The following is a 23,012-nucleotide window of genomic DNA, read 5'->3' on the forward strand; positions in this document are numbered from 1 at the left end:
GAAAAATATGAGGAAAAGAGTAACAAAAAGAGAAAGAGTGAGTGACGGAAAAGATAGAATAAACAAATGTCTCGCTCAGGATACTTTAAAAACTAAGCATACAAATCCCAGATTGATGCTCGAATTCTCAATCCGACTGTATGATGAGAAGGAATACGTGAAAGGGGAGAATGTGACCGCCCTAAACACCGCAACTCGCTGACAAGACGAGGAAGGAAAATAGAATGGAAAAAAAAAAGAAAAAAAAAAAAAAAACGAAATTTGTGGTAACGAGGGACGTATGGGATGGTCATGTCACCATACAATGTGATTGTAGCTCTATGCTTTTACCCAGTTCTCCATGTGTGTAGAGATGGGGTTGTTACTTTTGGTGGTTCGGCCTTACAGCTCGCTGTGGACGACTGCTTGGTCCGCTGCAGGTTGGGATCGCCGGTCGAGGAGGATCTTCTCCAGAGTATCGAGCCTTTCACGCGTAGTGCGAATAGCATGATCCATTTCGAGGTCGGACATTTTTTCTTCGCTGACTTTGCTGGCCAGCGCACGTTCGCTCTGGACTTTGCGAGAGTATTGCTGTGTCCGAGAGCCCGTCGATCGACTGACGGTGGGTATGGCTAATCCGTCCATGCCAACCCTGTCTTCCAGCCAGCTCCAGAGCTCGCTTTCTTCCCGGCGCCACATTTCCTCATAGGCGGCTAGACGTTGGGGTAAAGAGTAACCAGGGCATCCGATGTCGTGGGATACCACAGATGGCTGAGACGGGCGTCGGAAGAAGAGCAAGAAGAGCAGAATGCCGACTAACACAATGGCGACGTTTCCGCTCAAAAGAGGCTTGACCGTGTCCACAACAGGTCCAAGCACCCCATGGAGCGGCTCCAGAACTCCCCAGGAATTCGCCTGCTGTGCTCGTTCCTCCTCCGCTGCTTTGGCAGCAGCAGCCGCCGCCTCCTGAGCGACCTCGCTCTTCTTGCGTCGTCCCTTACTCTTGCCTTTACCACCACCCGTGCGGCCACGAGGAACAACAGCAGCTTTGAGGGCGGCAACCAAGTCATTTCCAAACGCAGTTTGACCGTCAATCGCACCCTTTTCAATGGGACCTGCTTTCTGTTAGCACAGCTGTAGTAGGTCATTTGACGCAGTGGACCTACCCTTGAGCCAACTCTTCCCCGACCACTCGATGGTACATGTCATGAGGAATCGTGTCTGATTGTTCGGCGCCCATGTGAAGAGGTACTTCGTCTTGGTCAAGAAGACATTACCGCTGGGGACGTCGGGTGTCTGGGTGCCCAGGGTAACAAGTACGGCCTTTTCCAAGTCAAGGAAATCCAGCGTTTCAGTACTGATACATTTTGTCTGCTTGGGACCAATGGATCCGTTCAGTGGCTTGATATACGAATAATTCCGTGTGCGGCTGTCGTTGGTGAGACCCTTGTTTCCAGTTTCAAATTGGAGCTCTCCCGATTTCTGATTTTCGACAAGGAACTTCGTCATGAACGCACCAGATTGCGCTCCGAACACGTAAGAGTAAACTTTTCCGAGAGGCGCTGGGATCACATCATCCTTTACCACCTTATCGTATTGGCCTGCAGGGTCAGTATACTCGGTGGGAGGATGAGTTGACGGGCCAGGGAAGTCAGTGTCACCATCAGCGGGTGAGCCCGACTTGCTGCCTTTTCCATCACCGCTGGAGTTGGCTCCGGCCTGTCCAGCCCCATTGGCACTGGCAAGAGCGCCCGAAGCCTTGCGGCTAACAGGCTTGGTAGGTAAGGACTTATCACTCCCATTCACGCTGGCGCCGGCAGCTTCGAAGAGGCTATCAGCATTGTCGCCTTCTTCGTCCTCATCGTAGATCTCATCTTCTTCCTCGCTCTCATCATCACTTTCACCGGCCTTCTCGGTCTTGTCTCCTGTGCCGTCCTTGACCCTGGTTCCATTGGCAGAGCTCTTGAGAGAAGGATGGTTGATTTTCCAGATGTTAACCATAAGATCATAGGTAGACTCTCGACTAAGAAGACTGCGGAACGTATGCCGAGCATGTAGCGTCTGGATAGCTATGGCATTCGGGAACACCATGGCAGTGGACTCCTTTTCTATCGCCACCACTTCGTCAAAGCTGATTACAAGGGTGGTCACCCAGCCCAGAATATTACTGGAAAAGCAGATGTGACCTTCCGAAATGTAGATTCGACCAGCTAGGATGATCTCTCGCTGCAAGGCACAGCTGTAGTCCTCGATCAGGTAATCGTCTTCGGGTACACTGCGGAACAGTTGATGGAAGTCCCTGTTCCGCTTTTTGCTGGCAACAGCAAAGCCAGTCAAGCGGGGCATGCTGGCATTGGCAGCTGGGGCACCCAAGGCAATAGCACTGGCGCCAATTGCACCAAGTGTCGATGTAGTTGCTGCTGAAGACCCACGGTGCCGGCGGCGGGCAAGCCGGCTTCGCACACTTCCGCTTCGATAGGGCCGAGTGTGACCGATCTCCCCATCGAGTATACTGCCACTTGGTGGAGTTTGGTCGCCAGCGCCCTCCTTTGTAAAAGAAGCACTGGACTGTAGGTCGAGGCCGTCATCTGTCGAAGGGACCAACGACGTCTCCGAGGGCTTTTCGTAGGCCATTGTGACTGCTCGGGCTGCACGACTATCCTCAAGCCTGGCTGCTTCTTCATCACGTTGCGATACTTTGCGCTTCTCCAAGGGCAAGTCTGGTTTGGTAATCACAACGCCGTCCGGCGTGGAGACAGAACCACCGGGGGGTATGGCGATATCCAGATGGCTAAAGTCCAGGTCTCCAGATCCCAAAGTATCGACGGCCAATGGCTTTTTCTCGTCTGCTTTATTGTTGATGGGCTGGCTGGGGCCTGGGGCTCCCTCAGCAGAAGGCTGGTTCTCAGTTTCATTCAACCCTCCTTGTGCAACATTGCGACCCTTTGACTGAGAGTTCAGACTACTACTCAGAGTCGAGGCTGCGTTCTGTGCGGCGGAGAAGACGGATGAGAAGAAACCGGTTTGCATGGGGCCCGGTGATTTTGCGCTCGCTTTGGTCTCCTCAATCGTCGGTCCTATCGCGGATATGGAGTTCGACAGCTTGCTGGGCTTGTGGCTCGCAGCGGAGGCGGACCGCACACGCCGGTGGGAGATCATATTCCCCGAAGGGCTGACAATGATACCGGCTGGTGAATCTTTCGAGTGGATAGAATCAGGCGACCTAGTCACGTCTGGCGAGGTGAAAAGCCTAGGAAAATCGGTATTCGGAGTGGGAGGAGTTACGGTGGTCTGCGGGTGCGGAATGGCGGTATGCGGGGGTGTTCTCGGAGCGGGAATTTCTAGGGAAGGGAGAGGCTTGTCTTCCTTGAGATCGGTGCGAATGGGAGCTGGCAAAGGCGGGGGCGGTTCAGCAACAGTCTGAGCTCTCTTCGCGGATAAGCTGCCTCTTCTACTGCTTTTGGAGCTAGAAGTAGATTCTGCTCGATCGCGGTTAGAGGCTTTCTTATCCGGGTTGGAGCCGAAGGCGTTCTTGAAGCGACGTCCGGGCGAGATGCCTCGTTTCTTCCCGCGGTCCGATGGCACGTTTAATGAAGAGCCATGTTGGCTAGGCGGTCGCTCCGTCTCCTGTTGCGACTCGGGAGCGGCAGCTTCCGAGTCGCCTTTACCATCTTCTTCCGTCTCGTCTACCGATGTGGTCTTTATAAGGGGGGAGGATGAGGTGTAAAAGCCAGCATGGGAGTTGTGAGAAGTAAGAGGGGGTGTTCTTTGGGTCAATCCACGTTAGACATGTTATTAGACTCGCCGATGGCGTACCAATGGAATGGGGACACATGAACTCACCTGTCAGGTTCGGAGTCGTCCGTCAGCAAGTTGACAGTGTCATGGTCCGGGGGGCTCAGGTTCTCGTGGCCGACTGATGAGGTGGTGGAAAGGCCGTCGCGCGACTCTGTTGAACGACTCTCCTGGACATCCTTGCTACTCTCCGTCTCCAGCTGGGTGGACGATTCATCCGACTGCTTCTGGTTCTTATCCTTCTTCTTCTTCCGTCGAGCGGCCAAAAGCTTCGAAAATCCGCTGGAGCCTGCCTTGGCGGAATCAGCCTCGCCGGCTTGCGACTTGGGTCTGTCGGAGGTCGAGTCGATTGAGGAGCGCCCATTGCTTCGGGACGAACTTCCCATTGTCTCCAGATCAACCGGAGTGGTCTTGGTACGATTCACTTTGCTGATGCTGGGTATATCGGTTTCTGGAACCGGCGGGGGGTCGGGGATCGGGTTGGCCTCCATGGTGGATGAACGAATGGAGGAGCGGGGGTGAGGGGAGGTGAAGGGAGGACGAATAGAGGCAGAAACGAAAGTGAATGAACAATTGATTTAGAGTTCAAGGGGATATTGGATAGCAACGGCAGTGCGCATGCTAGAGGTCAGAACCGGTCGACGTCTCTAGCAATGCATTGTATGTAGAACGTAAGGTAACGTCAGCAGAAAAGGAGGGTCGTAGAGGGGAAAGATGAGTCTAACTGCGTCTAGATGGTCGCAGCGCCCGCAGCATGTCCTTCCTCTCACTTCCCTACTGCTGAAGAATTTAGGGGAAAAGATAAATAAAGGAAAAAGAAAATGGGGGGTGGGGGGAGGAAGGGGTAAAGATGACGATGAGGAGAAGGAAAGCGAAACGAAGGCGCTTCGAAGTGCAACTCCGCAAAGCTGCCAGACCATCGACGGTGAACGGAGCATTACCGCCGGTGACCTACTTCCGCTCGTATTTCTCCGCCGGGGGGGATGTAAATCTACAAGGTGGATTTCCAATCGGCAGGAATACGATTACGATAAGGGATGCTTTTGTAGCTGTAACTTCATATACTCTGTCGTCTTTCCCCTGGAATTGCTTTCTAGATCTCTCATAATTAATATATCTTAATCGCGATGGTGAAACTTGCCAGTGCTGCAGCCGGTTAATTATAGAACTGCGGCGGTGCCGGAGCTGTCACACTGTATGCGCCAGCGTATTACGGTCACAACCATACCACGATCCGGAATCAGGGGGTTGCAGCGGTAACAGTGCGGTGGATGCTAGTAGTGGATAGTAGGGGAGAGTACTTATTGGTACTTGCGGGACTGGTTCCATGGGTGGTAATGTTACCGTTCCATTGGTACCGCCGCGTGATCTGCCCGAAGCGGTGAGGGGATGTCGTCACCAGCGATAGTCCTTCGTCGGCCCTTATCTGAATGTCTTAAATCGTTCTTCTCCGATCATATTCAACTCACATTCAGTCGCTTTGGGGGGTGGCTTGTGGTAGTCCACTCCGGAAATTTTAATTCTCTTCTGAGACCTCCACAGCCATGGAGACTGCTCCCCTGACCTTGGTAAGTTCTTCTTGCGCGGCCTCAAGCGTTGTATCCGGCCTGACAGACCCCTTCGGACAAGGCTCATACCCACGCTCGCAATGCAGTTCTCGAGACTCGCAAGTCGAACCCCGTAGCAGCCAGCGAGGAACATGATCTTGCTGCGGGAGAATTTGCCACTGCAGCTCAGAATAGTTCGGATAAAGAGGTACGTATATGACGCATCGCTGCATCTACACTTACACGAGAACGCTGGCTCATTTCCTCGACTGCACAGGCTCTGCGGACCCTCCACCTGCTCGAACAACATCACAAAAAACTGGCACAGATCCTCCGTTTTCAACATGAGAATCCCCAAAGCAATGCAGGCCCCGGCGCAGCTGCCCAGCTCTCCACAGAATCGGGGACGAGAGCATCCACCTCCACTGATCCCCAGCATATCCCACGGCTATCCGGACACCCTCGTCTACCGTCGAGAGAGTCATCCTCCATCGCCAGCAATCTAGCATCCGCACGAGGAATCCCCGCGCACCGCGCCTCTCCGGCATCGCCAACAATCGCTCCCCAGCAAGCCGGAGCCAAAATGACCGACGGCCCAAGCAAGATTCGAACAAGCGAGTCCCGACTACGAGGCACCGCACAGATGCAAGGGATGAGGGAGCGTGAGCGCGAGCGCGAGCGCCACCGCACATCAACTTCCGCTCGACAACCCTGGATCCCGCCAACGCCCAGCCCAACAGACATCACCTCACAGCAGTACGCGCCAGCGGAGCCCTCAGAGCCATCCCGCCCACGAGCCTCCCTCACCGAGGAACCCTTCCAAAAGTTCTACTCCACCTTCGAAGGACTCATCTCCAAGATCTCCGCACCCCTAGCCTTCGCCGGCCTCCCCCTAGGCACCGACCCATCCTCGCAACCCTCGACAAGCCGCAAATCCGCTCCAGACACCAAAACCGACCGCTACAACGCCGTCCCCGATCGCTCTGCCGAACCAGACATCAACAAGCTCTTCTCCCGCGCCGCCCTCCAAGCCATCAAAGACAACACCGGTGGAGCAAGTGGCGGAACCGGCAGCGCCGCCGAATCCTTCTACGTGGTCCCCACCACCGGCGGCACCGTCTCCTACGCAGGGATTCTGACGCGGGCTGAAAAAGAGGCCCGAAGAAGCAGCTTCGAAGACGCCGCCGACGAAGACTTCGTCGACGCCCGCGAGACCCCTCCATCCCCGGAACTCCGCCAAAGCCTCTCCGGCGCAGCAGCAGCACCCATGGGCAGCAAAGCTACATCCCGCACCCCTACCAGTCAGAGCGAGAAATTCTCCCGACTTACTCAAAACCCTAAAACCATGGAAGAGCTACAAATGGAGAACCAAGCCCTCCGCCATCTCTCAGATACTCTCTCCAAGCGACTACACATGTGGGAAGTCAACGCCCAATCAAGTTCCATGGCGCTGCAACAATCCCTGCGAGCAATGCATCATACTCAGAATGTCCCATCCTCAGACCCTCATAACCAATCGCAAGTTCCTTCCCCAGTCACAACTACCGGTGGCGGCAGCGCCGGCATCTCATCTCCGCCAGTCCCAGCAACAGACTACGACCAGCGTATCAAGGAACTAGAGGAAATGGTCCGTCGTGGCGAGAAAGAACTGGGTAAAGTCGGCCGCGAAAACGACAAACTCCGCGATGTGTTGGGGAGGTACAGAGAGCGGTGGGAGAAGTTAAAGGAGGGAGCGAAATCGAGACGGGCCGGTGCGGCTGGTACTTCTGCTGCCACTACCTCTGCTGGTGGCAGTAGTGCTACTGCTCGACCAGGTAGCGGTAGCAGACGATCGAGCACGCAGCAGGGAGTAGTAGCGGATACAGAGGACGGGTCATCGAAAGTGGGAAGGGAGACAACAACAACAACAACGACGACGACGACAGAAAATGCAGACACTTCGAATGGTGAGCGGGAGGGGTCTGATTAATTATCTTGCCCTATCTTTACGACTATTCTTATTCTTGGGTTGACTATCTCTATATGAACTGCTAATATACTATGTCCTGTCATTATTAGCCAAAAGCAAGCACACGAAGTGAAATGATGAATTGAATTATATATACCCACCCCAATATACTAAGTTCCCAAATACATCCCAACTACTTCTCCACTACTACCACTACTTCATACTATCACGTAAGTAGCAAGAATCAAACAACCCAAAACGCCGCCCTCCCCCTAATATCCACGGAACTACTCCCAACCAGAACCCCAAACTCCCCCTTCTCCACCACATACTCCATCTTGCTATTCCACAGCCCCAAATCCCGTACCTTAATCTCAACCTCCACCTCCACACTGCCCCCGGCCGGAACAACCACCTTCTCAAACCCCTTAAGTAACCGATTCGGCACGACAACCGACGCAATCTCATCAACCACATAAACCTGCACGACCTCCGTCGCCTCCCTCTTCTCATCCAGATTCCTCAACTCAACACTAACAACCACCGTCTCATCACTCACGGACACATTCGTCTTACTCAACTTAATATCACTATACTCAAAAGTCGAATAACTCTTGCCATACCCGAACGGGTACACAGCGTGCGGATCACCCAGGACATACTGGTATCCGAAGTCCAGGGTTCCATTGGGGTAGGCGTGTCCGGCGTCGCCGATGTTTCGTGCCGAGTTCAGGTAGTCGTAGTAGATGGGCAGGTCGCCGACGTAGTGGGGGAAACTGACGGAGAGTTTTCCGGATGGGTTGTAGTCGCCGAAGAGGACGTCTGCGAGAGCGTTGCCGCCTTGTTCGGACGGGTAGAATTGTTGGAGCAGGGCGGAGGTGCTGTTCGCGATCCAGGTTACGTCGGTGATGGGCTTGCCGCTGGAGAGGACGACGATGGTTGGGATGCCGGTGTCCCGGATTGCTTGGATCAGGGGGCCTTGGGCGCCGACGAGGGCGAGGGAGTCGAGGTCGACGTGTTCGCCGGTGCTGATTTGGGGGTTAGTGATGGATGGATGATGGGGGGTGGTTGGGGGGACGTACGTGGCGTTGTAGTTCTCCCATAGTTCGGTCTGGTCGCGAGACCAGGTGCCGACGACGACGATGGCCACGTCGGACTTCTTGGCTGCTGCGATGGCTTCGTCAAAGCCTGACTCGTCGTTGCTCCACCGCTCGCAGCCTTGCGCGTAGTTGACCGTGGCGGCGTCGCCGACGGCGGCTTTGATGCCGTCGAGAGGGGTGACGCCGTGCCATTGGCTGCCGTAGATCACGTAGTCGCCGTACTGGGTGGGTTAGCTTGGTTGTGTTCTGTGGTAGTTACAGGGGGAGAGGGATAGTCTCACGTTCATGAATCCGTGTGCCATGGGTCCGATGACGGCGATGCTACCGCTCTTCTTCAGGGGGAGGGTCTCGTTGTGGTTCTCAAGTAGGACGATGGACTCCTTGTCGATGGTTCTTGCGAGCTCGACTGCCTCCGGGCTGTGGATCAGCTTGTTCCATTCGGATTGAGGTGCTGCAGGGTAGGGGTTCTCGAAAAGGCCCATTTCGAACTTGGCTCTGAGAAGTCTGGAGACGGCGGTGTTGACGACCTCGATGTCCAGTTGGCCGGACTCGACGAGCTCGGGGATCTTCTGGTAGTTGCTATGATGTGTTAGCTGGGTTGCTTACGCCAGATGATTGGGGTACTCACAATGAACCTCCGCCCATCTCGACGTCGTTGCCGGCGGGCAGGGCCTGGGTTGTCACAGCCTCCATATCGATGGGAGAGCTTCTGCAGAGCTTAAAGGTTGTGCACAGTCTGTCTGTGGCACCAGAATCGCTGATTACATAGTAGTCGTAGTTCCATTCTTCTCGGAGGATCTTGGTGAGAGTGAACGAGTCAGCCACTGCGGGGATACCGTCGTATCTAGAACCTGTGAGTTAATAGCCGACTGTCGTTGGTTGTAGTGACTTACGCGTGGTAGGCGCTCATGATACTCCATGCACCAGCATCCACGATGGCTCTCTTGAAGGACGGCAGCCAGCTAGACTGTGTTAGATTCTAGATCGTCACGTGGAGAAATGCACATACGTTGAGCGCAGGTATCTCTCTCCTCCTTGGACAGGTGCAGTGTTCAGACCCTGTTCAGGCAAACTATATCCCACGAAGTGCTTGACAGTGGCGGAAACGTTCAAGCTCTGCAGTCCTACGATATAGTGGTAGGCCATTTCACCGGCAAGGTAAGAGTCCTCTGAGAACGTCTCCTCAACCTGTGATCGACTATCGTCAGCCAGTCATCTTCGCTGGAGTATTGCAGTGCTTACCCGACCGTATCGGAGTTCACGAGCCAGATCGGCCAGCGGCGCAAACAGTTGGGTGGTACCAATAGCACGAGCCTCTTGCGCAATGAGTCGTCCCATTTTCTCAACCAACTATTTACAGGGATCAGTGTCAGTCGTAGGTGACATATAGCAGCAAGCATACCTTTCTGTTGAAAGAACAGGCGTATCCTATGGGGGAGTTGTAGATAGTCGCATTCTCGAGCAAGAAGCCATGAATACCTGTAGACAGCAACCATGGATCAGCATCGACATCAGCTTGATAAGGAGGTAGACATACCCTCAGTCTGAACAAGAGCAGGAATCCCAAGCGTCGTATTCTGCAGCAGATAATCTTGGGCTCTCTTGATGTTGGTGGCAAGCCAGTCCCAGGGAACAGCATATCCAACTACCAACGTTAATTGCCTATCTACAAATATTCAGAGGTAATGCATACTGTAGAATGCACCAGCCTTCATCTCCATATTCTCCACCAAGCCGGTGTAGTTAAAAGCCCCAGTTGTGCTGTTCATCCAGTTGCTGATGTCACCTATACCACCAAGCATTAGCTACTGCAATGAACGCAATTGCATCTGAACAAAACAATCAATTGATTTCACAGTTGTGGGTCTTCACGTAGAAAAGAAACACGCACCCTGCATCAATTGAGCCATCTTGTCTTCAACAGTCATGCGACTGAGAAGATCAGAGACTCGCGCCTCCACAGGCGCATGGGGATTCTTGTACAGAGGTCTGGAGGCATTCTGCACAGCGAGAGCCCCAGATCCAAGCTGAAGGAGCAAAAGCGCCTTTGCGAAAAGACCGGCCACCATGATGGCTATGTAAAGAGCCAATGATCTGCTCTTCCAGCTCCTTCGGTACGAGCGAGCTTATGCAGGTAGACAAGCAGGCAGATATTGGGGGGAAGACAGAAGAGGAAGCTCAAGTGGGAGATCCCCCTCGGTATTTAACATCATGCAGGCAGCATATGATGTCTAGCGTGCAGACCAAGCGGAGCCCCAGAGAACAAGAAAAGAAAAAAGTTCTGAGCAAACAGACTAAGAAATGCCATCGGCAGTGACGGACAAGGAAGCCGTTTAATTTAGGCTGTGCTCATGCAATCCCTTCGGAGATGAGGCCAGTACCCATGGGGGCTGGTAGTGTTGGGGAGCGTGGAGAAGCAGCAACGAATGAGGGAGCATGATGCATGAGTCCGAAGCTGAAGGCGAGCCAGCTGACTGGATATCGGTCGAGTCCCACGATACTTTAGATTGGCAGTCGATGGAGTAATTTCCCAGGATGGGAGGTGTACTCCAGTGGGAGCACGGGTAAATTCAGGACGATGGCAAGAAGGGGAGGGGTAAGCAATCTTGGGAAATGACTCGGAGATGATCCATGCAGCAGACTAACAGCTGCTAGTTAGCCCTAGTTGGGCCAGGGTGCAGGTGATCCGGTGCGGACTTGCCGGCTGCTTGCTGCTCTTTCTCCACCTATCGTCGTCTTTCCTCGGACCAGCAGGCCTGCAAAGCGCAAAGTGCAAAGATGGAACTAAGGCCCGTCCCGATATTGATGGAATGCCCGCGGGGTGGGCCAACTGAAGAAAGTCTTGAATATGGGTTCCACCTTTTGGACACTAGCAAGTCTAACGCAAATAAAAGATTGTCACTGGCCTCAAGCTACCGGAAGTACAACACGCTCGCTTCTCAAAATTCTATTAAACAGCTATATAGTCGAAGAATGCTAATGCTCGCAGTGGTATGAGACAGCCTCCACCCGTGAATTATCTATAGGAAAACAAACGTATGTACTAACATTCGGTGGGAGCCAGTCACCGTCAAAAGCTCAAATTACGCCCGCGTACCTGCGCCGGTACCCTGCCCGTCGTGGTCCCCCTGCGACTCGGCACTGTCTTCACCTTCATTCTCTCGGATGCTCGTGGTAGCCTCCGATCCTCTGTTCGCCCCCGGTTTGTGGAGAACACCACCCAGCCAGGCGAGACCACCACTCCACGAGTCACTCAGGCTGCGAAGCCGCGAGAGTGAGGTAGTGTTGTCTTCATGCTGGTTGATGGGGCCGTCCTCCGAATCAACAGCAGGTGTGAGATCCCCAGTGCTTACTGGAGCCGTCGCAAGGGCACCAGTCCCTGGAAGTCTACTGCTGGACAGCGGGAACCCAAGGCTGTGAGCGTTCTCAACATCGCCATCCACCTCGTACTCGCCGCCTCTTGCGTCTCCGTTACGCTGCCGAGTAAATCCTTCCAAGACTGTCGTGCTCAACTGTTTTCTCCGGTCCATCCGGTGGTGTAGTCTTCGTCCTTTATTGGGACTAATCTCGCCGCGGCGTAGTGTCTCCGCTACTACCGCACTAAAGCCAGCCGAGATGGTCGGCAGAAGAGGTCCGGGTGAGAATTTTGAAATGGAGTTGCGTAAATGCCGAGCGGGCGGCGTCTGCGGGACAATCGCTTTCCGAACGTTCGATTGAGTCCGTCCATGTCCCGAAGTTGGGCCTGCCGACTCATCCTCAGCGCCAGGAGCAGGGGGGAAACGAAGAAGAAAGGGTGAATCGTGTGCTGTAAGCTCCGACTGCGCCGGGGGTGTAGAAGGGCGATGGATCGGTGGTTCAGTATTGGGGGTTTGGATGGCCGATTCTAGAGAGTCGGCCCATGGGTTCGTCAAAAGCGAACGAGCATGCATAGGCGAGGAAGGCTCCGAAGAAGGTTCTTCAAGCAAATCAGCGGTCAGCGAGCCGCGTGGGGAGGATGGTGCAGCCGACAAGACGCCCCTAGGTGTCCGCTGATCGTCATCCACGTCTTCGATGCCCTGACTTAGGAGGGACCCCGAAGGAGACTGAAGATGATCACCTGCCGGGGTACGAGCTTTTCGTCCTGCCTTATGGGCCCGGGCTTGTGGAGCAGGGGGAGATAGATCGACCCTATCATGATAACGGTCTGCGCCCAACAAGCCGATGGCCTCCTCTTCGTCGTCAATGGAGAAGGTAGACTCGTTGTCTGCGCGTACACGGCCGCTGGTGATACAGTAGACCCCCATGAATGTCAAGACACAACCACCCACGAATTTGCATGCACGCTCAGCTGTGTAGGACTCGAAGTCCCGGTACAGTACAGCGCTCCCGATAATCACGGAGAGAGTGAAAAGCACAAACTGTGTTGGAATGACTTGAGTCGAGTCAAACCGTTGCAAAGCTCGGTTGATGTACCGAATCTGCATAAGGGCACTGAAAACAAGCACGAAGACTAGAAGATAGGTGACTGGGAACGTAATGACGTGCCAAAGTGTAAAAGATAGCAGCGATGAGACACCTTTAGTCGACAAAGCAGTATATCCACCTTGTCAAACAGTAAGCAACGATCCACCATAATTTCACTAAAAGGGACCATGGGTACGTACCAAATAACGCCACCAAGCCAACATCGATCAGGATCGATCGCGATCCATACTTGCCGCTTGCCCACATGAGCCCGACAATAAGCGCAGCGGAAACGCCCAGGTACAACTCGAACTCCCAGCGCGTAATCATCTCCCAGATATCATGGGGGCCGATCTTCTCTTCCGACGATTTTGCGCTGAGGACAACCACCACCGCTCCTGCGATCGCGATAAGAACTCCCCACAAGTCACGCTGTCTGAATTTCTCCTTCAGCATAAATGGCGCAATGACGCAATTGGAGATGAGAGCAACAACGCCGAGCGGTGACACAATAGACGCCGGAGCAAATCCATAGGCCATAAAATTCCCGACCTCGCCAAGAGACATGAGCACAATTCCCACCCACCAGTACGGCGACCGAAGATATGACTTGCGGCGCAAACGCTCACTCCCCGACCGCGCAGTCCGGTCGGATACCATGGAGTCCTGCATATGATCCTGTGAGTCTGTCTCATCGTCCCTGTAATGGCGAGTTCGCCCGGAATGGCTGCGGGGTTCCTCATAATGATCGGGTTCAGAAGTAGGAGATTCATCCCGGTAACGACCCGGTCGAGACGCACGATGTCTTCCTCGACTTGCGTCTCCGTCAAAGTCGTCGTCATCGACAGATCCATATGCGCCAGAGTTGCCGTGTCCATGGTTCGCACGCTTCCAATCCAACTCGTGTCTCAACTTGTCCTGCTCCCACTCCTTATCGATACGGATGTGAGCATAGCGCTGGATGTTGAGCGCCAGGGAAATCAACACATTGCCCGCCAGCGCAGTCACAATTCCAATCAAGGATGACCATTCGTGCATTCCTCCACCATTTCCGCCATCGCCATTGTCAGACCCGGGACTGGACGTGAACGTCGGAGAAGGCTGGGACGAGGAGGGGAAGTAGTGAAACGGTGTGGGTGTCGGCGTAGGAACAGCGGAGGAGGCGAGCGCGGTGAGCAGGCCTGCTGCCAGGGACACCTCTTGCAAGTAAGCCATCCGCAATAGGAGGTTGACTCAAGGGTATGGCCGGGCGCAAGTAGGCCTGATCAAAAGGCGAGCGCGGGAGTGAAAAGGAGGTCCCGACTGATCCGCCGCTATAAGGTTGTAGGATGCGGAAAGCCTCCGATGTCGACAAACCGGCAAGAAAACTGGCGGCCGACTGACTGTAACGAAGGAGAGTCTTCCGGTAGTCGTCACAGCATATATTCCTTCAGATTGTTGGCATCAGCTTCTTGGGGGGCAGGGGTTCATGCTGCTGTGAGCCACGACATTCTGTATCCCCTAAGTGATAAAATCCAAGCTCAGGGAGTCTTCGTTCACCAGCGATAGGGAAGAGACTCCGAAAGGCACCACAAACAGTAAAATGAATACAGACGCTCGTCATCCGCGAGCGAGGTCCGACAGTGGTTTAGTGCACGGATGTAGAGAATAAGATTGGGGGGGAGGAGGGATGGGGGGATTCTGGGAGAGAGAGAGATGCCGAGAGAACCGGCGAGAGACTAGTCGCAGTCCCTAAACTCGGGCCTAAAATCCTTGGATACGACCAGTTCGCACGTGCGAGCCTGCTCAAGTTGGGAGAGTGGGAAATACCACGTATAAGCGCAGCATCGCGTGAGGTTTGCTGGGCAATCAAAGCCGGACAGGCTGCAGTAGTAGATTATCGAGGAGCCCGCGGCAGACGTGGAATCATTGGCTTGCTCGCCTCCTCCAGATCAACGTCGAGTGGACGATCCGGAGAATGGACGACTTGCACATCCTGGCCCACCCACCAGCCCCTTCAACGTCATCAAGCAGGCTGTCCATGCCGCAAGTACACTTTCTACACAGCGGAGTACACTTACTTGTTATGCACTATTATGTCTTAACAGTTTCACAAGATTCACTGCCATAGGGTATCTCTCTGTTGTTTGTTTAATTCCGTTTAGTGGGCGGATGATTATTAACACACTTTATCTGCCACGAAAGTTCATCACGCTCAACGCCGCCCTTGCTCCAAAAGTATACTGTGTACATGTCCTGAAATTCATGGCGTAGAAGGAATGGAACCAATGTTTATTATTTCCGATCGGTCGCAACACCTCACCGCTTTGCCCGCTTCTTATCCGGCCCCTGCTCGTTTTCATCATCACTAATATCCCGGTAGATTGGCGTGGGCTGCGTCTCCTTCCACGCCTTGGTGAATATCGGGTCCTTCTCGGCCTTGTCCGCATACTTAAGCAGAGCTTCCCGGGGATCTTCATCCCGCATCGAACTAAGCGGAATGTTCTCGCGGATATGCTTCTCATCCGGCTGCGATTTGGCAAAGGGCGTTTGTGCTGGTAGATGAGGTCTCCGTGGATCCCTTGGACGGCCTGACGCCGTGAGTCCGATGGTCGGATGCCGGGCGGACCAGGTGGATGAACTGTAATGAGGCACCCCGTTGGATCCGACAACCACAGAGTCGCCAGAAATCCCCTGGGTGAGGTCCATCGTAAGGCTTGGGTCATCATCAATGTGTCGACGCTTCGGTGCCTTGGACATGATCAAGGCAGCACCCTTGGTAGACATGTTAGGGTTGTAAAGAACATGAGTTTCGGCGTTGGCCGAGCCGGTAATGATTTGGTTCATCTTCTCATGCCACAAAACGCTAATAACGGGCGATCCTGGCGTAACGGGCGTGACCAGTTCCGGTTTCAACGTAGCTGGATTCAAGATATGCAAGTGTCCAGTCTCCGAGCCCGTGAGAACATTAGCGGAAGTAGGCGAGAATATGATATTCGACGACGGATACCGCGTGCTGGAAGGATGGGCGACCGTGGTGATAGGTTGCTTGAACTTTCTAGTATCCCATAGCTTGATAGTGTCATCTCCGCCCTTGGTAATAACAAGTCGTCCATCCGAGCTAACGTCGATGCCACTCGTCCAAGTATCCTTAGCATGGGCATCTCTAATCTCTGCGCTTGGCCGAGTGTACGGCCCGTTCCCGCTCCACATGAGCAAACTGCCATCGAGCGCAGCAGCAACGAGAACATTAGGTCCACCCTGCTTGGGTGAGCCCCATGCGACAGCGGTCATTTTGCTCCGGCCAGCGGATCCCGCCATTTTTGATTTATGCACAATAACCTCCTTCTGTGACCGACCGACATTGGCATCCCAGATGCGCACAGTACTATCTGTTCCTGCCGTGGCACAGAGATTCTCGTCGGTTGGACACCACACGCCGCCAGTCACCTCAGAGATATGGCCCTTGGTGTTATGCAGATCCCTCAAATACATATCACCCTTCACAAACTCGGTGATCGTATCACCATCGCGGCTCAAAATCCTTGGCTGGGGTGTGGCCGAAACAACCATGACGTAGCTGGGGGACAAGGGATTGAAAGCTGCATAATGCACGGCATGCGTTTCCTGCGCAGCAGACTGCTTTTTGGCCGAAGGATCGACGGATTTGAATGCGCGTATGGTCGACGGGGTCATGGACGCAAAGTCGTGTAGCTTTATAGTACAATCGGTCGAGCCGGTGATCAGTCGCGAACCTGCGGGATCCACGGTCAACGTAGTCACTGCGCGGTCGTGTGTCTTGAGAACGAGTTCGTGAGACACCGGAAACTCATCCTCATCGTCGGAATCGTCATCGGAGTCGTCGCTTCCATCATCACTATCTGAATCGTTTTTCTGGTTCTCTTCCTCCACCGCGAACGTCGCCTCAGTCGTCGCCTCCCCTGTTATACCCGCTTTTTTGTCGTCGCCATCAGGATTCACAGAGACTTCTGTGCGCTTGGTGCGATCAATCTGCGAGCTGACATCGGTTTTCTTCTCTTGCTTGCCAAAGCTAGTCGGAAAGAACTTCTTGAATGCCTCCTCGTCAAATGCGTCCATTATGGCAGCTGGTCTCTTGTCCTGGATGAAGTTTGGCGGAGATGACTTCAGATGCGACAGACGATGTCCTTGTTGTTTGTAAGATTTGGCGTATTTGCAGTGTTTGCGTGATGTTGTCACGTGCTGATAAGACCTCATATTTCTCGATAAGCAGTGTCTCGCGACGTCACCGGAGAATGGGTGAGAGTGCTCCAGGTCAGCAGCATCTACAATGCGCCACGGACAGATAATACGCTTGTGCAAGTTCAAGGGCAGCGCCCGTGACAACACTACTTACAGGCCACCAAAGTGACCCTGTGCTACTACTGTAAAGATACACTAGGATAGATTCTTGACCTAATAGCACCGCGCTACATCGGTTCAACTAGGGAAAATCTAAGTACAACATCGATGTCTGCACGCCTACAAGTACAGTCCCTCCACTGGACCTCCGTCCTGCTTAGTCTTCATGATCCGCTCTCTGGCTGCGCGGAAGTCGTCCATCTGCACCCGCATCCGGCGCTCTCTCAGCGCCATCAAACCAGCTTCAGTGCAGATAGCACGGATATCAGCACCAGAGAGATCATCCTTCTGGTTGATGAACTCGTCCAAGTCGACATCGTCTCCGAGCGACATCTTGGAAGTGTGCAGGGTAAAGATTTTCTTCTTGGTGTTTTCTGTGCATAGTTAGCAATGTGGCACAAAAGGCATAGTGCTGAAAGACTTACGGTCTGGGTTCTCAAAGAGAATCTTTCTGTCGATACGTCCCGGACGGATCAAAGCAGGATCCAAGGTCTCAATCTTGTTGGTGGCCATGATGACCTTGACGTCACCGCGATCATCGAATCCATCAAGCTGGTTAAGAAGCTCAAGCATAGTACGCTGGATTTCTCGTTCACCACCCGACGTAGAATCATAACGCTTCGTACCAATCGCATCGATTTCATCAATGAAAACAATGGAGGGTGCGTGCTCAGCTGCAACCTGGAAGATTTGACGGACCAGACGAGGGCCATCTCCAAGGTACTTCTGAATCAGCTCACTACCAACAATACGGAGGAAAGTAGCACTGGTTTGATTCGCGACCGCCTTGGCCAGAAGCGTCTTTCCGGTACCAGGGGCACCGTAAAGAATGACACCCTTGGGTGGCTTGATACCCATCTCCTCGTACAGCTCCGGGTGGAGCAAAGGAAGCTCCACGGACTCCCGGACTTCCTGGATCTGGGTTTCCAGACCACCAATATCGGCATATGATTCTGTAGGAGCTTTGTCGAGCTTCATCACTGATACGAGGGGGTCGGATTCTTCGGTGAGCACACCGACAACCGAGACCGACTTGTGGTGTAGAAGAATGCTAGCACCAGGCTCGAGAAGGTCTTTGTCGACGAATGACATGATCGAAACATAGTATTCCGGTCCAGTCGCGCTCGAGACAATGGCGTGGTCATCGTCAATCAGCTCTTCCAGGTTTCCGACACCCATGGGGCTGCCTCTCATATCATCAACCCGGCTTCTCTCATCGGCATTCCGATCCATGATGTCGAGATCATTACGGTTCGCCGAATCCAGCGCAGCCTGGGCCTTGGTCTTGCGCAGGCGCTCCATATTCTCCACGTACTCTTCCTCTAGCAACAAATGGTCGTGGACTCGTTGCATTCGGAGGTATCGTAATTTACATCGTGACGTTGGGAAGATGTCTGGAAGCTTTGAGGCAGTACTGGGGCCGGCAGCCTTGCGCTTCTTACGTCCGAGACGAGTCGTAGGCGGCGGTGGTGGCTCGTATCTGGGCTTGTCCTTCTGCAGAGAAGCGTTACTTAAGCCGGCTGCCACCTGATGGGAAGATCATGGGGAGTATAGCATACCTTCTTGTCCTTCTCATCTCTTCCATCGCCACCGGGGCCTCCGCCGATGTTGGACTGCTGGTTACCCTGTGGTGAAGATTGGTCAGATAAGTGACATCAGGAGCCGACAAGAGCTGTCAACAAGGGCCAACGCCGGGCACCAACCATAGTCCGAAACTGTGAGAAGCAGTAGGCTTCTTATAGACAACCTATGCAGGGGTCTGAGGAATGTAATGAAGGAATTCGCGATGTGCGTGGATGGGGTGAAGAGATGGGGGATGGGTGGAAGGAGGATGGGGACGTGAAGCTGATGCGTTGCGCAGCTGGGAAGCTGTTGGTCGCCATCCGCTCGGGCCTTGGCGCCCGTCCAGCACATTTGGAAGCACGTGACATCAACCGGCACAGATTACATGCCTTAATGCCTGAGGTGACGATGGGCCGATCCCTGAGGCATCTCCCGCAAGCCCCTCTTGGGATCCTCCGCCCAGAAGCCAAAAGTAGCCTGGCGCCAACCGAGCTGGGCCCGATCTGTACAAAATGTACTGGCAGCTCAGCTCTACGCCGAACCGTCCAGGTAGCCCGACGGGTCATTTCCCCTATATTGCTTCGACAACTTGTTCCTTTTTGTCAGTCCGGAATATATATTTCCGCTGTCATTCATATATATTCTATCCGAACCCATCCCCGTGTCAAGGCTCGACCAAGTTCCTGTGATCTAATCTTGTTTGATTGTTTAGCGCTCTTCCGTGATAGAGCGCTTACTTGCGCCCCGCCGAGAGCATTGATCCCCTCACTTTCGCCCATACTACAACAATCCTCTCTAGTCCACTCCCACCAGATTAGGTGACCCGCTGTTACAGATCAGTCGTTGGTCTCCAGCGCTTGTATTGATTGCACCTGCTCCAATATTTCCTTCTTTTCCTCAGCTTCCCTGCTACAGACCTGCTGCACTTCATCCCCCTCTCGGTAGTTAGCTACTGTGAGGCTGACGAAGCTTTGACTATTGCCTCATAGTTCTTAGATCTTTTCTATTCTTATCCTTCGACTGTCCAGACAATCCAAGCCTACTTTCTTCGCATCTTCAGAAAAGAAATAAAAATAACACAAGCTACCCGTTTTCCCGAGATTGTTCCTTACGATGTCTGGCAATCGTGCGAGGCGTATCGCCAAAGAGATCGCCGACATTCACGCCGACACACAGTCGCAAATCACGGCTGAGCCACTGAACGGTGGTGAGGATCTCACGCACCTTCGAGGCACGTTCCCAGGGCCTCCAGGAACACCCTACGAAGGTGGCACCTATACCATCGACATTAAAATCCCCAACGATTATCCATTTCGACCTCCCCATATGAAGTTTGTGACCAAGGTCTGGCATCCTAACGTCAGCAGTCAAACAGTGAGTCTCCTCTAGTCATGTAAGGTTTTGTTGTCTTCAGGTTTACTAATAAAATCAATCGCCTAGGGTGCCATCTGCCTAGACACTCTTTCTACTGCGTGGTCGCCGGTGCTCACCATCAAGTCTGCCCTTCTGTCACTGCAATCCTTGCTAAGCACACCCGAACCCAAAGATCCTCAAGATGCCGAGGTCGCCACGATGCTCCTTCGGAGACCGCAGGAATTTGCACGGGTTGCTCAGGAGTGGGCTGTGATGTATGCAGGAGCTCCCAAAAGGCATGCAGGTGAAGGCAGTGGCGGTGTGACAGACGAAACGCTTCGGCTGCAGGAGATCAAGTCGAAAGAAGAGCAGGAACAAGAGGATTTAAGCAAGTATGTACCTGTGTGTCGGATTAAACATGCTCTGGCTAACCTTTCTGTGCAGATACGACGGCTACAACAAAGACTTGATCGACCGATTTTGTAACATGGGATTTGACGTTGACCGCGTTGTAGCCGCATTTAAATACTATGGCATTGATCGAATGGACGGGGAAGATTACGAGCTGGAGGAGGCGTACATGGGAGACATTACGGCGCGGCTCCTTGGTGAGCCGTAGTTGGTGTGATGTGACAGACGGTTCGGATGGTTTAGATTTTGCAATAGCGACGGTGCTAGGCGATTCAGTCGGGTTTGCTCTCTCGAATCTTGAGTCCTCTTCGCACAAACATGACCAAGACAATTTCATTTCTCTTCTCCCAAGTCAGAACCCAGGCTGTGATGATCCATGTTTAATATATCCATTCGCTTTCTACATTTTTCGGCAGCATAGCTCAAGTCAGGATACGATTAGCCTTGCATTAACTCAATCAATACCTGTATGACTGAAGTTATAGTGCTTTCAAATTAAATGCCATCTCTTTTATATGATCCAGGCAATCAGCAAACTGCAGTGGAGGTCTAGTAATGGACGGAAGTAAAGGCAGCGGGCCTATCGATAAGCACGTGGATATGCGGCAAAGTCCGCTGCAGATCAGCTCTGACTTTCCGCCGTCCCCAGAATCCTCGCGCAACAAGCACTTCCAATCCTTAGCTACACCTATCGCGACAGCGAACTCGCTATATAGCTGTCCACCAACATGATCGAAGACGAAATATACCGATCATCCTCCCAGTTCCGACTGTGGTCCTTCACCGAAGCATCACTGAAGCAATTACGAGCAACCACCAACTCCGTTGCGAGTGACCGAGTGCGAGCAGCTCTACGAAGGGCACAAGACGCGCGAAGATCAGCCACCTCCTCCACAACAGGGACACCAGCCCCGGGAAGCGATGCGGAAAATAAAGCAGCAGAAGACAAGCAGATTGAGTGCTTGACACCCGAAGAAGAGCAGCAAGTGGTGGACTACTACTCCGAACAAATCATACAACTAGGAGAGAACTACAAACCACCACTTCCCACCATCGTGAGAGTACGAGCTCCCCCCATATCCCAGTCCCTCAAATATCCCCTCCTCCCAATAATACTAACATACCCAACCCAACCCCAAAGGCCACCGCAATCCAATACCTCCGTCGCTTCTACCTCACCAACTCCCCGATGACCTACCACCCGAAACAAATCATGCCGTGCGCCCTCTTCCTCGCCACCAAAACCGACAACTACTACCTCTCCCTACGACAATTCGCCGAAGGCGTCCCCGGCCAAACCTCCGCCGACGACATCATCGCCCCAGAATTCCTCGTCATGCAAAGCCTCCGCTTCACTTTCGACGTGCGCCACCCCTTTCGCGGCCTAGAAGGCGGCATCATGGAACTCCGCGCCATATCCCAAGGCCAAGGCCAACCAGCACCACACCTCCAACCCTCCCAAACACCAGAAGACCTCCGCAGGGCTCTCCTCTCCCTCTCCCCTTCCTCCGCCACCGCAAACACCATGAACGACCGCATCTCCCGCGCTCACCACTCCACCCGCGAGATCCTCAAAGCCGCCGCCCAAATCACAGACGCCTACTTCCTCTACACCCCAGCCCAGATCTGGCTCTCGGCATTCCTCCTCGCCGATCGTCCCTTGGCTGAATTCTACCTCGACACGAAACTAGGCGGTCCAATCATATCATCATCATCCACAAACCATGATCAAAATCCCCTGTACGCCCTACGCACGAAACTCCTCACCACCCTCGCAAACTGCTCCGCCCTCCTCCAAGCATACAAACCCTTCGCGTCGGACGAAGCCCGCATGAAGACCCTGAAACGCATCGTCGGCAAGAAACTCTACCATTGCCAGAACCCAGAGAAGGCCAATATCGCAGGCCAGAAGCGCATCCCTGCCGCTGCCGCAGCGGCAGCTGCTGCTGCAGCTGCAGCAGGCGAGTCAGGAACATCAGAAAGCGAAATGGAGCGTCTAGCGAAGAAAAGGAAACTAGAACGGGGAAGTGAGACGAAAGATCTCTTCGGAGGGGAACTAGTCACACAAAGGACGAAGGAGAGGCAGATGGAGGGTGATCAGCAGCAATAGCAGCAATAGCAGTAATAATGAACCTTATGGTTCAAATTATAATTCCTATACTATATTTGTTATTATGGTTAGCAATTTTGGGGCGACGACGACGTTGGTGAATTTGTTGTTTTGAGCGTGCAGATAGGCGCAATAGATGGGAAAAGCATGCATGTTACTATTGATCTTCTTCATTATTAGAAGGTGGGATTTGGATTGTGTAAGTGTTGCTTTGCTGCTATCCGTAGTACCCTATATTTGAACATGGGGGATACTAATTAGTAAGTCGACCTCTCGTAGCACTAATCATCCAGCCTTATATAAATAATACTACTACTACCACTACTACTAGTATAGTTGCCAAAGTATACAACCACCATTGGGCTCGGAAATCTATGTAGTTCAGGTATAGATACTTGTAGTTG

General features: G+C 53.3%; 8 protein-coding genes across 8 annotated transcripts; 3 read left to right on the forward strand and 5 right to left on the reverse strand.

The window, feature by feature from the left end:
* Positions 1 to 291: 291 nt before the first annotated feature.
* BO83DRAFT_33455 (GRAM and VASt domain-containing protein) lies at positions 292 to 4,376 on the reverse strand. The gene is made up of 3 exons (XM_025528383.1): positions 3,823 to 4,376; positions 1,146 to 3,745; positions 292 to 1,094 (listed from the first exon to the last, which is right to left on the reverse strand). Exons 1-3 carry the CDS (start codon positions 4,263 to 4,265, stop codon positions 382 to 384), a joined length of 3,756 nt encoding a protein of 1,251 aa, XP_025388230.1. The 5' UTR covers positions 4,266 to 4,376; the 3' UTR covers positions 292 to 381.
* An 872-nt stretch (positions 4,377 to 5,248) lies between these two features.
* On the forward strand, positions 5,249 to 7,428 carry BO83DRAFT_338022 (uncharacterized protein). The gene is made up of 3 exons (XM_025528495.1): positions 5,249 to 5,342; positions 5,404 to 5,529; positions 5,599 to 7,428. Exons 1-3 carry the CDS (start codon positions 5,319 to 5,321, stop codon positions 7,288 to 7,290), a joined length of 1,842 nt encoding a protein of 613 aa, XP_025388231.1. The 5' UTR covers positions 5,249 to 5,318; the 3' UTR covers positions 7,291 to 7,428.
* A 12-nt stretch (positions 7,429 to 7,440) lies between these two features.
* Positions 7,441 to 10,572, reverse strand: BO83DRAFT_33465 (putative beta-glucosidase). The gene is made up of 11 exons (XM_025528386.1): positions 10,261 to 10,572; positions 10,063 to 10,155; positions 9,907 to 10,014; positions 9,772 to 9,848; positions 9,612 to 9,719; positions 9,379 to 9,557; positions 9,263 to 9,331; positions 8,998 to 9,213; positions 8,651 to 8,948; positions 8,352 to 8,590; positions 7,441 to 8,297 (listed from the first exon to the last, which is right to left on the reverse strand). Exons 1-11 carry the CDS (start codon positions 10,436 to 10,438, stop codon positions 7,514 to 7,516), a joined length of 2,349 nt encoding a protein of 782 aa, XP_025388232.1. The 5' UTR covers positions 10,439 to 10,572; the 3' UTR covers positions 7,441 to 7,513.
* An 880-nt stretch (positions 10,573 to 11,452) lies between these two features.
* BO83DRAFT_312600 (DUF803 domain membrane protein) lies at positions 11,453 to 14,027 on the reverse strand (the record flags this gene model as incomplete). The annotated part of the gene is made up of 2 exons (XM_025527525.1): positions 11,453 to 12,951; positions 13,013 to 14,027. The coding sequence occupies 2 exons, from the start codon at positions 14,025 to 14,027 to the stop codon at positions 11,453 to 11,455; spliced, it is 2,514 nt and encodes an 837-aa protein (XP_025388233.1).
* A 902-nt stretch (positions 14,028 to 14,929) lies between these two features.
* Positions 14,930 to 16,919, reverse strand: BO83DRAFT_378485 (WD40 repeat domain-containing protein). The gene has a single exon (XM_025531265.1). The coding sequence runs from the start codon at positions 16,887 to 16,889 to the stop codon at positions 15,111 to 15,113; it is 1,779 nt and encodes a 592-aa protein (XP_025388234.1). The 5' UTR covers positions 16,890 to 16,919; the 3' UTR covers positions 14,930 to 15,110.
* Positions 16,920 to 17,285: 366 nt separating this feature from the next.
* BO83DRAFT_378487 (proteasome regulatory particle base subunit RPT2) lies at positions 17,286 to 19,021 on the reverse strand. Its single transcript, XM_025531266.1, has 4 exons — positions 18,875 to 19,021; positions 18,731 to 18,796; positions 17,597 to 18,665; positions 17,286 to 17,545 (listed from the first exon to the last, which is right to left on the reverse strand). The coding sequence occupies exons 1-4, from the start codon at positions 18,875 to 18,877 to the stop codon at positions 17,292 to 17,294; spliced, it is 1,392 nt and encodes a 463-aa protein (XP_025388235.1). The 5' UTR covers positions 18,878 to 19,021; the 3' UTR covers positions 17,286 to 17,291.
* An 826-nt stretch (positions 19,022 to 19,847) lies between these two features.
* On the forward strand, positions 19,848 to 20,706 carry BO83DRAFT_398849 (E2 ubiquitin-conjugating protein UBC1; the record flags this gene model as incomplete). The annotated part of the gene is made up of 3 exons (XM_025533288.1): positions 19,848 to 20,108; positions 20,175 to 20,479; positions 20,532 to 20,706. 3 exons carry the CDS (start codon positions 19,848 to 19,850, stop codon positions 20,704 to 20,706), a joined length of 741 nt encoding a protein of 246 aa, XP_025388236.1.
* Positions 20,707 to 21,160: 454 nt separating this feature from the next.
* On the forward strand, positions 21,161 to 22,751 carry BO83DRAFT_378489 (TFIIH complex kinase subunit CCL1). The gene is made up of 2 exons (XM_025531267.1): positions 21,161 to 21,559; positions 21,640 to 22,751. The coding sequence occupies exons 1-2, from the start codon at positions 21,227 to 21,229 to the stop codon at positions 22,606 to 22,608; spliced, it is 1,302 nt and encodes a 433-aa protein (XP_025388237.1). The 5' UTR covers positions 21,161 to 21,226; the 3' UTR covers positions 22,609 to 22,751.
* Positions 22,752 to 23,012: the final 261 nt, after the last annotated feature.

This window comes from Aspergillus eucalypticola, assembly GCF_003184535.1.
Source record: "Aspergillus eucalypticola CBS 122712 chromosome Unknown BO83scaffold_12, whole genome shotgun sequence".
Lineage (NCBI taxonomy): Eukaryota > Fungi > Ascomycota > Eurotiomycetes > Eurotiales > Aspergillaceae > Aspergillus > Aspergillus eucalypticola.